At 42.0% G+C, this 12,798-nt stretch overlaps 1 protein-coding gene across 4 annotated transcripts in view; it reads left to right on the top strand.

The window, feature by feature from the left end:
- ARHGAP19 (Rho GTPase activating protein 19) overlaps positions 1-12,798 on the top strand; it is a 66,027-nt gene that overhangs the window by 45,954 nt on the left and 7,275 nt on the right. For 2 of the 4 annotated variants that reach the window (XM_045878539.3, XM_045878538.3), the window contains 4 exons: positions 180-275; positions 5,448-5,558; positions 6,100-6,178; positions 10,193-11,994. In XM_045878539.3, the coding sequence (XP_045734495.1) occupies positions 180-275; positions 5,448-5,558; positions 6,100-6,178; positions 10,193-10,203 (297 nt within the window). In that variant the 3' untranslated portion in view covers positions 10,204-11,994. Of the gene's footprint in view, positions 1-179; positions 276-5,447; positions 5,559-6,099; positions 6,179-10,192; positions 11,995-12,798 lie in introns of those variants that run through there. The other 2 variants (XR_006791354.3, XM_064595104.1) reach the window with 2 other exon arrangements.

The raw sequence follows: 12,798 nt of genomic DNA, 5'->3' as shown, positions 1-12,798 counted from the left end.
CTTTTTTTTGGCAACATCATTTCTGCCTTTGAGATTTGCTTGCCAACCTACTAAGCCATATGTGTACAGACTCACTTATTCTTTGGACTTTTCTGGATATTTACATTAGCTTTTGATTGTCATAGAATCCTATCTCTTGATGGGGGAAATAATAGTAAAATGTTTATGTTTTCTCTTAGTTTAATAAGCAATCTGTGACCCAAACGCCAGGGCGAGAATCTTCTCCTCGGGTACAGAAAAGAGCCCGTTCACGTTCCTTCAGTGGCCTTATTAAGGTAGGTATGCTGTGCTGTCGTTTTCAGCATTGACTTAGAGAAAGCTTAACAGTCTGACTTTTCTTATGCGTAAACAGTTTTCTTCTATTCTTTGGGATCCTGTAAAGGGTTCATTTGTAAGAGGATAAGGATAGAATTCGGAAAAACTTTTAGTTTTTACAGCATTTTGCTGTGTTTCGATTTGGAGAAGGGGCTGTACGATTAGAGAGTAAAAGAAAGGTCCTTCCTTCTCTTTGGGACTGAGGACGGAGTCCCCATTCCTGAGCAGTGAGGAGAGTTTGCTTTGTGCTACAAGGTTCACTGCACAGTTTGCAAAAGCTATGGAGAATTGAGGGAGTTGACAGACTCCCAGAAATGGTTAGGAATGGATTTTCTGGTAGGCTAGCAAGTTGACTCAAATTTCTGTAAGCTTAATATTTTAATCAGTTGTATATTCTCTTCCTTTGTATCAAATTACTTAAAAATCTTGTTTTTAAAACAAGTACAGTATCTACTTCTGTGCTGTTGCTGCCATCACCATGCTTGCGGGTTCAGGTACACGTCCTCATGGACGATCTGAACTTGTAGTTAAGGCATATTGCCATCAGGTGGCAGTAGATAATGTGATAACGGGGTTCAAATTTTCAGGCATAAACTAAGGTAAGGTTCTGGTTAACTTGGAGAGAGATTAAGCACAGTTCTGTGTTCTGCTGGTTTTCTTTTTAAAATTGTTTTAACATTATTAAAATCTATAAATCCAGCAAGAGTAATGAGCTCTGATTAAAATGAAAAATAAAAATAAATACCTTGTAATATATATTTTTTTCTTTAAGCTGAATTATTAGTCATTGCTACATCATCTAAGCCTCATTTTGGTCTTAGCTATTATCATTAATAGAAGTTTAGAATTCACTCTCAATCCTGATCTTTGGGGGGCAGTAGCCTCTGAGACATTAGTCTTGCTTACCCTCAAAATTTCCTTTGTGATCAACAGAATGAAAAGGCAACTCACAGAATGGAACAAAATATTTGTAAAACATATGTCTGAGAGGGAGTTAATGTCCAGAATATATAATGAACTCTTACAAAAACAGGAAAAAAAAATTAAAAAATGGGCAAAGGACTTAGACATTTCTCCAAAGAAGATATACAAATGAAAAGATGCTCAATATCACTTATCTGTAGGAAAATGCAAATCAAAACTGCAGTGAGATAGCAAGGCACAGTAGGATGACTATTATTAAAAAAGCCAGAAAATAACAAGTGTTGGTGGGGATGTGGAGACACTGAAACCCTCGTGCACTGTTGGTGGGAATGTAAAATGGTGCACCTGTCATGGATAATAGGATGGCAGTTCCTCAAAAAATTAAATATTCAGCAATTCCACTTCTGGGTATGTACCCAAAAGAATTGAAAGCAAGGACGTGAATAGATAGTTGCACACCCATGTTTGTAGCAGCATTATTCACAGTAACCAAAAGGTGGAAGCCACTCAAGTATCTATTGACAGATGAATGGATAAACAAAGGTTGTATATACATGCGGTGGAATATTATTCAGCCTCAGAAAGAAAGGAAATTCCTTTTTTTTTTTTTTTAAGGATTTTATTTATTTATTTGAGACACAGAGATACAGAGAGAGCACACATAGGGGGAAGAGGCAGAGGGAGAGGGAGAAGCAGGCTCCTGCAGAGCAGGGAGCCCGACATGGGGTTCGATCCCAGGACCCTGGGATCATGACCTGAGCCGAAGGCAGACGCATAATGACTGAGCCACCCAGGCACCCCGAAAGGAAATCCTAACATACGCTACAACATCGATGAGCCTTGAGGACATTATGTTTTTTTTTTTTTTTTTTTAAAGATTTTATTTATTTGAGAGAGCGAGAATGAGAGAGAGAGCGCACATGAGAGGGGGAAGGGTCAGAGGGAGAAGCAGACTCCCCGCTGAGCAGGGAGCCCGATGTGGGACTCGATTCCAGGACTCCAGGATCATGACCTGAGCTGAAGGCAGTCGCCCAACCGACTGAGCCACCCAGGCGCCCCCCGAGGACATTATGTTAAATGAAATAAACCAGTCACAAAGAACAAGTACTATATAATTCCACTTATGTGAGATACCTAGAATAGTCAAATTCATAGAGAAAGAAAGTAGAATGGTGGTTGTCAGGGGCTAAGGGTTTGGGGGGAATTGGGAATTATTGTCTAGTGGATACCCAGGTCCTATTTGGGGAGATGAAAAAGTTGTGGAGTTGGATGGTGGTGATGATTGCACAACAATATGAATGGAATGAACTAAGATGGTAAATTTTGTGTTATTTATATTTTACTATAATTAAAAAGTAATTTATTTTGCTAGAACCCTACCCTAGCAGTATAGTCAACTGCTAGGTGTAGTTCGTAAAATGAACATCATTGTTGGTTCATTTTACTTGGAAGTCTGTCATTCCCTTTGACTTCCTGTCATTGAGCTGATTGATAACAAGAAAAGTTATTAGTCAAATAAAGGTTTCTCTATGTGTCAAACGAATATTTCTTTTTTTTTTTTAAAGGTTCTTGAACTCTTTTTTTTTTTTTTTAAGATTTTATTTATTTATTTGACAGAGAGAGACACAGCGAGAGAGGGAACACAAGCAGGGGGAGTGGGAGAAGGAGAAGCAGGCTTCCCGCTGAGCAGGGAGCCCGATGTGGGGCTCGATCCCAGGACCCTGGGATCATGACCTGAGCCGAAGGCAGATGCTTAACGGCTGAGCCACTCAGGTGCCCCACAAACAAATATTTCTTTAACTGAAGCTAGATGGGTGTAGTTTTCTCTTCCTAGTGAAAGAAAGTTCTGCAGTGCCTTTAGATGTATTGCTAAGTGTGGCTTGAAATGTAAATATGGAGTATCCTCTTGGCAGCTGCCCATTTCTTTATTAAGAGAATTTAGGACTTTAGAATTATAAATGAGCTTATAATTCTATCAGAATTTTAGACATTTTAGAACAATAATTTTAAATAAAAATGTTAACAAATTTTATGAAACAGAAGGATAAATTATTTTTGTTATAAATGAAGAGACTTGAGCTAATAATAGTGGTTTCTGCTCAATAGTGATGGGGTAATGAAATGTCTTTTTTTTTTTTTTAAGGGGATGCTCCACTTTTTAAATTTTATTTTATTTTATTTTTTTTAAGATTTTATTTATTTATTTGAGAGAGAGAGAGTGAGAGAGAGCACATGAGAGGGGTTAGGGTCAGAGGGAGAAGCAGACTCCCTGCTGAGCAGGGAGCCCGATGCGGGACTCGATCCAGGGACTCCAGGATCATGACCTGAGCTGAAGGCAGTCGCTTAACCAACTGAGCCACTCAGGCGCCCTTATTTTATTTATTTATTTATTTATTTAAAGATCTTATTTATTTGACAGAGACACAGCGAGAGAGGGAACACAAGCAGGGGGCGTGGGAGTGGGAGAAGCAGGCTGCCCGCTGAGCAGAGAGCCTGATGCGGGGCTTGATCCCAGGACCCTGGGATCATGACCTGAGCCAAAGGCAGATGCTTAACGACTGAGCCACCCAGGCGCTCCCTTTTTTTTTTTTTTTTTTAAGATTTTATTTATTTATTTCAGAGAGAGCGTGAGGGTGCAAGTGCGAGCAGGGGGAGGGGCAGAGGGAGAGAGGCTCAATATCACCACCCTGAGATCATGACCTGAGCCGAAACCAAGAGTCAGATGCTTAACCAACTGAGCCACCCAGGCGCCCCTGAAATGTCTTTTTAAAAGTTCATTGGAGGGGCGCCTGGGTACCTCAGTCAGTTAGGTGGCTGTCTTTGGCTCAGGTCATGATCTCAGGGTCGAGCCCCACATGAGGTTCCTTGCTGAGCAGGGAACTCCCTCCCTCTCCTCCTCGCTTCTCCCCCCTCCCTGCATGTGCTCTCTCTCTCTCGCTATCTCTTTCTCTCAAATAAATAAATAAAATCTAAAAAAAAAAAAAAAAATTCACTGGAAGCTTTATAGCCGGTCCTGTGGCTCCTGGTATCCCCATTTCAGCTTACTCTGAGGTGATAGCTGATTTCTGAAAGGATAGCTGATTTCTGAAAGGATAGCTGATTTCTGAAAGGAAGATGTAGTGGTCTCATTTTTCCAGCATTTCTGTGTTTTAGCTATTTGATCTATATTCTGCTTTGATCCGTTTCTCGGGCTACACTTTTTCCTCTAGAATTTCTCTTATGTAAATAATTTATTACATTGGAATATTCCTAATATTGCTGCTAAGATTTATATTGTAGAGTTTAATGTTCTAGTTTTGTTAAGTTCTTTTTTGAGGATTTAAACTTACTCTCTAAGAAGAAAAAAGGGAAGGTTTCCCCAAAGATGGTAGAATTGTCACTGTCAGCTGTTAGAGTAGGTTATGTCAGTTTCTAAGCTGCTCAGAGAGGAAAGACTTTTAGTCCTGCTCTGAATGACAGTATGGTCATGTGACCCCCTTAAGAAGGCCTGAACACTCTTGTGGCTGTATTAGAAACTCTTAAAGACTTTCTCCAAGTTTTCTTTTTTTTTTTTAAAGATTTTATTTATTTATTTGACAGAGAGAGACACAGCGAGAGAGGGAACAGAAGCAGGGGGAGTGGGAGAGGGAGAAGCAGGCTCCCCGCAGAGCAGGGAGCCCGATGTGGGACTCAATCCCGGGACCCTGGGATCATGACCTGAGCCGAAGGCAGTCGTTCAACCGACTGAACCACCCAGGCGCCTTTCTCCAAGTTTTCTAATCCTGTGCGAGGACGTGATAGGGAAGCAGTCTTAGAGTGGATGCAGCAGAAGTGTCCCTGAGTAGGGAGGGGGCTCCTAACAGCTGCCGGAGACAACACATCTCGGGGGCAAAAATTATACTGGTAAATAACTGGTGGGGGTTGTTTGTTAATGGTCTCAGAAGCACACTGTAATTGGCCTGCATTAGCTTGTTTAAATCAACTATAAAACTGTTTCTTATATTTCAGCTATTTTAAATATAGAGGAAAAATGATCACCTAAAGAAAGGCAATGATTTCAGGGTTTTTTGTAACATGCTTTGGCCTCCCTTGTATAAGATGGCCTGGGAGAATTTATCAGAAATCTGAAATTCTTTTAAACTAAGAAACTGTAGATTTAAAGACCAGTATGGCTGTAATACAGATATAGTAGATCTTTATAAATCACGTATTTTCTCTTCCTAAATCAGCGGAAGGTCCTGGGAAATCAGATGATGTCAGAAAAGAAAAACAAGTACCCTACTCCGGAATCTGTAGCCATTGGTGAATTGAAGAGAGCCAGCAAAGAAAATATGAACTTAGTAAGATACTGTTCTTTGGACTTCCTCTTTGTGTATATTTGTAGGAAGGAGAAATATTGATAGACTGTCATCTGTTTTACTGTGTTTCTCTGGGCCATTCAACTGTGCCTTTTTCTCAATTCTTTCATTTATGTTGATGGTCAAAAGAAACACATGTGGAGTTCCAGGAGGATATAGCCAGTCATATGCGGAGATGACAAATAACAGTGAAAGAGCTCCGCAAACAAAGTGCTGGAGGGACTAGTTCTTACTGGGAGACTCTATGGGGCAGGTAGCATTTGAGCTGGGCCTACTCGGCACTGCCTTATCTGTTGGGTAGTCCTTCTGGGTATCCCACACATGCTGCTTCATTAAGCCAGCAATAAAATCAGTTAAGACTAATGATATAAATATCATTATATCATAATGATATAAATATAATCAGCCTCAGTAAAACTCTTCACATGGAAACTGAACAAGCAAATAATTCTTCTGTTAGTAAAGTCTGTCTGTAGGAATGACATTAGAGCGTTTAAGCCACTATAAAATGTTTTTGTTACAGTTATTTTCTGGCTCTCCAGCTGTCACGATGACACCAACAAGATTGAAATGGTCTGAGGGGAAGAAAGAGGGGAAAAAAGGTACTGATTGTACTTATTCTGTGTTCTTACTCCGCGTAAGTCCTCTCTGCATCTAGTCCCTCAGTAGTGGTTTGAATTCCCAGTGTCAGAAGCAGCATACAATTGCCAGGCTCGGTCTTTGCCCTTGCCTTTGTTCAGCAAATGGTTATTGATCATCTACTCAGCGCTGTCCCAGGTGCTGACAGGCAGAGCTATGAAGACTGACCCACACGGTCCCTGCATTCTTGGACAGATTTGTCACATGTGAAAAAAATCTTAAGAATTCTTGTTAAGCAAATTAAAAGCAAGTGTAAACTAATTTGTGAAACCAAGTACAGAAGTGCTAAGAATATGCTCAATAAACACGGAATAGTTATGTTTTTTTTCTGTGTAGACTTTGGCCTTGTTTATTCAGTGAGGCTTTCCAGCTAATAAACAGCTGATGGACCCTGCAAATCATATCATACAACATATTTTTGAGGATACTTAGGGCAAAAAAGATTATTTGGTGCGGGGACTGCTGGTTGCCCCAGGCTCCTGGTAAAAGGCAGCCGCTGCTGTCCTTTCCTCTGAAGAAGCTGTGTGGTCCATGGGGAGGACCAGGGGATTTGCTGTACCTGATTTGAGTCATCATTCCTCTGGCCCAGGAAAACCATTCATTCTCTCTCTTTTTTTTTTTTAAAGATTTTTATTTATTTGAGAGAGAGAGAGAGCGCGACAGGCAGAGGGAGAGGGAGAAGCAGACTCCCCACTGAGCAGGGAGCCCAATGTGGGGCTCGATTCCTGACCCTGGGATCATGACCTGAGCCAAAGGCAGATGCTTAACCGACTGAGCCACCCATATGCCCCAAAACCATTCATTCTCTCTCAGCCTGTCTCCTCCTCTGAAAATAGGATAATAGTTATATGGAGTTCACAGATTTCTTATGAGGCTTAATTGAAATAATATTTTAGAAGCATTAACAAGTAGCCATCATTGTGACTAGAGAGAACTGGCTGAGACTTGTTTTGTTTTGTAAGGCTTGTGTGGCAGATGAAGTGATCTCTGGTTTGACATGTGCATTTTACTGCTGAGACATGAGCATAATTATTGAGACATCAGCAATAGAAGGAGAACCAAAGTCCAGTCCTTATGGATAAATCTTTATTCTTTTCTAGAAGATTAGATTTCAGTATAGTCTCATTCCATATCCTTTAATGAAGTATCTGAACGCTCTTTTCTTTCCATCTTGCTTCTGACTTGCAGGCAGGTCTGTCTGATTGAGGGGAGTTGGGTGTTTGAGTTACATGTGTCTAAATATTTCTACGTGTTTGAGTTATTCGTGTCTAAATATTTCTACGTATATATCCGTGAATCATGAATCGTATGTATCCGTGAATCAAAACTACACGTAAGTTATTTTTGAGGGATACATTGTTTTTTTATCAGTTACATCTTTTGTGGCTCTCATTTTTTTTTTTTTTTTTTTAAGATTTTATTTATTTATTTGAGAGAGAATGAGAGAGAGCACATGAGAGGGGGGAGGGTCAGAGGGAGAAGCAGACTGCCTGCCGAGCAGGGAGCCCGATGCGGGACTCGATCCTGGGACTCCAGGATCATGACCTGAGCCGAAGGCAGTCGCCCAACCAACTGAGCCACCCAAGCGCCCCTGTGGCTCTCATTTTTGAAAATAATGAAGAGGGGCGCCTAGGTGGCTCAGTCAGTTAAGCATGTGCCTTTGATCATGATCCCAGGGTCCTGAGATCGAGTCCTGTGTTGGGTTCTCTGCTTGGCGGGGAGTCTGCTTTTCCCTCTCCCTCTGTGACTCTCTCACTCTTGCTCTCTCTCAAATAAATAAATAAAATCTTTAAAATAGAAAAGAATCAAGAAATGGTAAGTCTTTTTATATTGACAATTATACTTTCAGGAGAGAGAAATGCATTAAAGAAATAAGCCAAGTTCATATTTTAGCAGAAGATTTAGAGCAGGGATTCTTGAGCTATTATGTGTGGACCTCCTAAGGGCTCTGATCAAGTTCCTGGTATTGTTGATGTCATTTTATGTGTAGGTGCCTATGTACATTTTTCTGGAGGACAGACATATATAGTTTTATTAGATTCTCAAACATGTGAGTGAATCAGGTGTGCCCAGCTGTCTCTTGGTCAACAGAGCATGTGACTCTTGATCTCAGGGTCATGAGTTCAAGCCCCACTTTGGGCATGGAGCCTACTTAAAAATTGAAAAAAAAAAAAAAGTGATGCAGAAAAGTGGGAGCCCACACATAATGAACACTTTGGATTGGATTGGATTAGACAGTGGCATTTTCATTCTTCTCTCCCCTTGGTCACTTCCTACATCCTGAAAGGCCTGCCTTGGCTGTCATGATGCTACCCTATTCTTGTTCTTCCTTGTGAATTCTTTTCCACCTCTGTGGTAGCTTAAAATTGCTGGCCTACCCCTCCCCTCTTCATTTTTTTTTTTTTTTTTAAGATTTTATTTATTTGAGAGAGAATGAGCACGCGAGTGGAGTTGAGGAGGAGCAGAAGGGGAGGGACAAGAAGACTCCGTGCTGAGCGCAGAGCCCAATGCAGGGCTCACTCTCAGCACCACAAGATCACAACCTGAGTGGAACCAAGAGTTGGACGCTCCTCTGACTGAGCCATCCTGGTGCCCCTCCTCTTTGTGTTTTTAAGTGCTCTATCTTGAGTTCTCTGCTTATCTCTGCTCTTGCTTTTTGCTTCTTAGCAGCTTGGGCTAACCCACAGCTCTATTTTCTCTGTAGGATAACTGCTCCCAGACCTGCATCTCCAGATCTGAACTCTCTTCCAGTTTCCAAGGCCACAGATCCACTTACTTGCCGTCTAATTCTTCTATACAATGAATATGAACTAGAGGTTTTTGATGGTGATTTTGTAAAAGGAATATTATTTGAGGGAAATAATGCAGTTTTATTATCATCATCACGATTACACTCCCAAAAGACATTTCTTTAGCACAGGGTTTCTCAACGTGGCACTGGACATTTTGGGTCAGATAATTCTTTGTCGTGGGGAGCTGCCTTGTGCATTGTACCATGGTTAGCAGTTTCCCCTGGTCTCTACCCGTTAGATGCTAGTAGTACCCTTCTTTCCCCAGTTTTGACAACCAAAATGCCTCCAAACATCGCCAAGTGTCCCCTGGGGAGGAGGGAGCAAATTCACCCCCAGAGGAGAACTGCCGATTTAGCATCTTCTTATTAATGGGCATTATTTTGAGTAGTGAGAATCTTACCCATTCTTCAAAGCCCAACCTAAACCACACGTCCTCTTTGAAACCTTTGGCTAAGCCAGCCAGATGTACGTTTTCCTTTGAACTCTTATTGATGGTACTAAAATGTTGACATTTAGTATGATCTATTGTAGTTATTTACTTCACATGTATTGTCTGATATCTATAGCTGGTTTCTCTCCTGGAACACAAGGGCCAGACTTAAGAATACATTTGTGACCTCCTATCTTCTGTTCTCTTCCTCCCGGTACTGAGTACCTTACCTCTCCTTCTACCTCTACCTCTGAGAGTGCCTTACCTCTAGTAGGCATTTAGTAAGCATTCGCTGCTGAGAGGCGTAGTGGTGGTAAAGCCATGAGTTCTGCATTCAGTTAGGCTTGGTTTCAACTCCCAGCTTTGCTGCTTATATCTATTTATCTTGGGGAAAGTTAACTTGTGTAGGCTTCAGATTCTTCCCCTGTAACATGGCAAGAGCGCTATCTCATGCACAGATTGTTGTGAAGATAAGTGAGGTCATGAACAAAAGGAACTCAGAGCAGAGTCTGGCGCAAAATATGTACTTAGCACAGCGGTAGCTGTTACTGCCATTAAGTTGTTTTAATGAACTGAGATTAGGGCACATGGACAAGGTGGTGTTTACTTGGTAGAAAGTCATAAATTCTCCGTTAAGCTCTTTAACTCTGTTTGTAGAAAATACTAAGTATAGCTTCTCTAGCTTTCAGGTGGGATGTTTGCAAAAAGAAATATTTATAAATGTGCTTAATGTTCTTGTTTTTCTTTCAACCTAGGATTCCTCTGAAGGATCCAGAGTGCTCCTGTTGTCCACCTGGAACTTTCTCTTTAGTGAGCCAGGCATCATTACTGCTCACAGAGAAGCTTGGACTTGCAGCTTGCTGCGTTTTGTATTGTGAAAGTCAACTAATCCTATGACCTGACTGATACCTCTAACCCCACTCACTGGATAATGTCTGCAGACTCTTCTGAATGGGTGCTGGCATCTCTCTCTTTCTCTCTCTCTGAAAACATTATGGGGAAACCACTAACCAGCCAGCCAGCTCACACAGCACAGTAAATGGGCAGAACCAGGTGGGCTCTAGTGCTCATTCCATGTATTTGTTTAAGCAGATATTATTTTTAAAAATATGAAAGTTGTGCTCAACTACCAGTGATTTTTTTTTTTTTTTAAGTACTGTCAGTCCTGGTGGATTGATATTATTTTTAACTGATACTTGGGGCTTTTCTCTGTTTTGATAGTATGGGCGGTATTTTGGTTATTTCTTGTTTATCTGTTGTTTGTTTTTTTTAAAGCCATTTTTTGGATAGGTCATCTAAATTGTGTCTAAGACAGATGTCTTTCCCTTTTTTTTCACTGTAAGCTTTGGGAAAGCTCTTTATCTCATGAGGCCATATTCCTCAATACCATTTGTGTGCAAAGAACTACAGCTTTCCTGGAAATACAAAAATTATTTCTTGGACCTGAGATTGCAGGGTATTTGACCAGCGTTATTGAAAAAGGAGAATTCAGGATGAGAGCATATTTTCACAAATGTCAGTTATTAAACTTTGTCCCTCCTCCCTCCCTTGCCTCTCTTCCCCTTTCCTCAGTGATGCCAAAGTAATTGTGTGGTTGCGGAACTCATCTTCATTCAGTCTCCCTTTGCCTAAAACACCTCTGGTACTTCTGTGCCAAATCACTGTGACCCAAGGGAAGTCACCGGCGGCTCGATAGAGATTTGCTGAAATATCTGAATGTACTGGAAACTCTGGGGTGGGCTAGGATGGGGCCAGCTGGCTTTATGTCCAGGGTGACTCCTTGTGGGTGGGATTATATTGCATCCTTCTAAGGGATCAGGTATGCAGGCTAGACTGTCTGCTGGGAGCAAGCTCGAGTCCCAGGGAGGAAGGGAGCATCCCTCTCTGCAGGGCTGAGAGGATTTGAAAGAGCACGTTCTCCTTTGGAAGCGGTTGTGGCTTAGCACCAGTGTTTGAGGAGGGTTGCCGCACCTCCCCTCTCCTTGTCAGGATGGGCACAGGAGTCGTTTGGAGGTGGGGCTGGGGCTTTGACTGGGTTGGGGATATTCACGTGTGTTTGAGGTAAGCAGCGGCGTGGCTTTGATCTGGTGTAAATACTCACCTGCCTCGAGAGCACCCTGTGGCGGGCGAGAGCATTTGGAGCGGGCCTGCTCTGTGGGGCTGTGTAGCCGCCCTCACCCTGTGCCAGAGCCGACTCAGGCTCTGTGGGGGAGCAGCTGCCCAGCAAAGTGGGACTTGCCGACCATCTTTAAACTCTTGAAAAAGCTGCGTTTCTGCTGAAACGGAGGATGACGCTGGGAGAGCACGGTTTGGTTTTGTGTCCAGCTGTCAGTCTCTCTTCCATACTTCCTGTTTCATTGGCTGCTGTAACAGCTATAGTGAAGAGAAGTGTAAAACTCGGCCTTCCGACTCGATGGATTGTGAACAATAGATGGTGAGGAGTGTAAGCCTCTTAGAGGCTCCTTTGTCTAGAGCATTCTTAAAAATACTTGTTAGCAAATTTATTCATGTAGCTTTTTTTTTTTTTTTTTTTTTTTTTTTTTTTTTTTTTTTTTTATTTATTTATTTGAGACAGAGAGAATGAGAGAGAGAGAGAGCACATGAGAGGGGGGAGGGTCAGAGGCAGAAGCAGGCTCCCTGCCGAGCAGGGAGCCCGATGCGGGACTCGATCCAGGGACTCCAGGATCATGACCTGAGCCGAAGGCAGTCGCTTAACCAACTGAGCCACCCAGGCGCCCTTCATGTAGCTTTCTATTTGGCTTTTCCTTATTGAGAAAATAAGCACCAGCTACCAGTGGGTGCAGACAGAGACTGCTTTTGATAGGACCAGACTGAAATAGTCATCTCCTTTAACCCAGTACTTCCTTTCTTTATCTCTCTAAGTGGTTCTTCCCAGGGTGGCGTGGCATTGGGTGGAGAGAGCAGAGCAGTGACCTGATACCTTCCTGTCATCAGGTTTGTCCTGGGGTTCTATTTGAGGGAGGTAGCTGAGATTTAGGAGACTTTCTTTGGTTGAATGGCGTTGGTATCCCAGGGTAGTGTGCCGGGGCTAGAGTAGTGAGAGAGATGCTTGCCACACACAACTGCTTTTGTATGGCTCGCCCCCTTGGGCCCTTTATGTGTGAATTTGGGCATGTGTGTTTCATTTAAGTTATTTATTAAATATATTTTCCCTTGCTTAAAGGGTGTGATAGATAGGTCATTTTTAAATAGAAGCTGTGATCCAGTTGGAATCCAAATTTGAGAAATAAACAGCATAACTTTCTTCCTTGTAATATGTAAGTGTTCTAATCCTGTGCAATCTTATGGAGAACTCAAAGACAGAAGCCCTTTATCATTTGCCACAGCAAGGTACTGTCTC

The sequence above is a fragment of the Mirounga angustirostris genome, unplaced genomic scaffold (genome assembly GCF_029215605.1).
Source record: "Mirounga angustirostris isolate CCGP_5_RB_7025 unplaced genomic scaffold, mMirAng1.0.hap1 SCAF_6, whole genome shotgun sequence".
Classification (NCBI taxonomy): domain Eukaryota; kingdom Metazoa; phylum Chordata; class Mammalia; order Carnivora; family Phocidae; genus Mirounga; species Mirounga angustirostris.
This window is presented reverse-complemented; position numbering and strand designations above follow the sequence as displayed.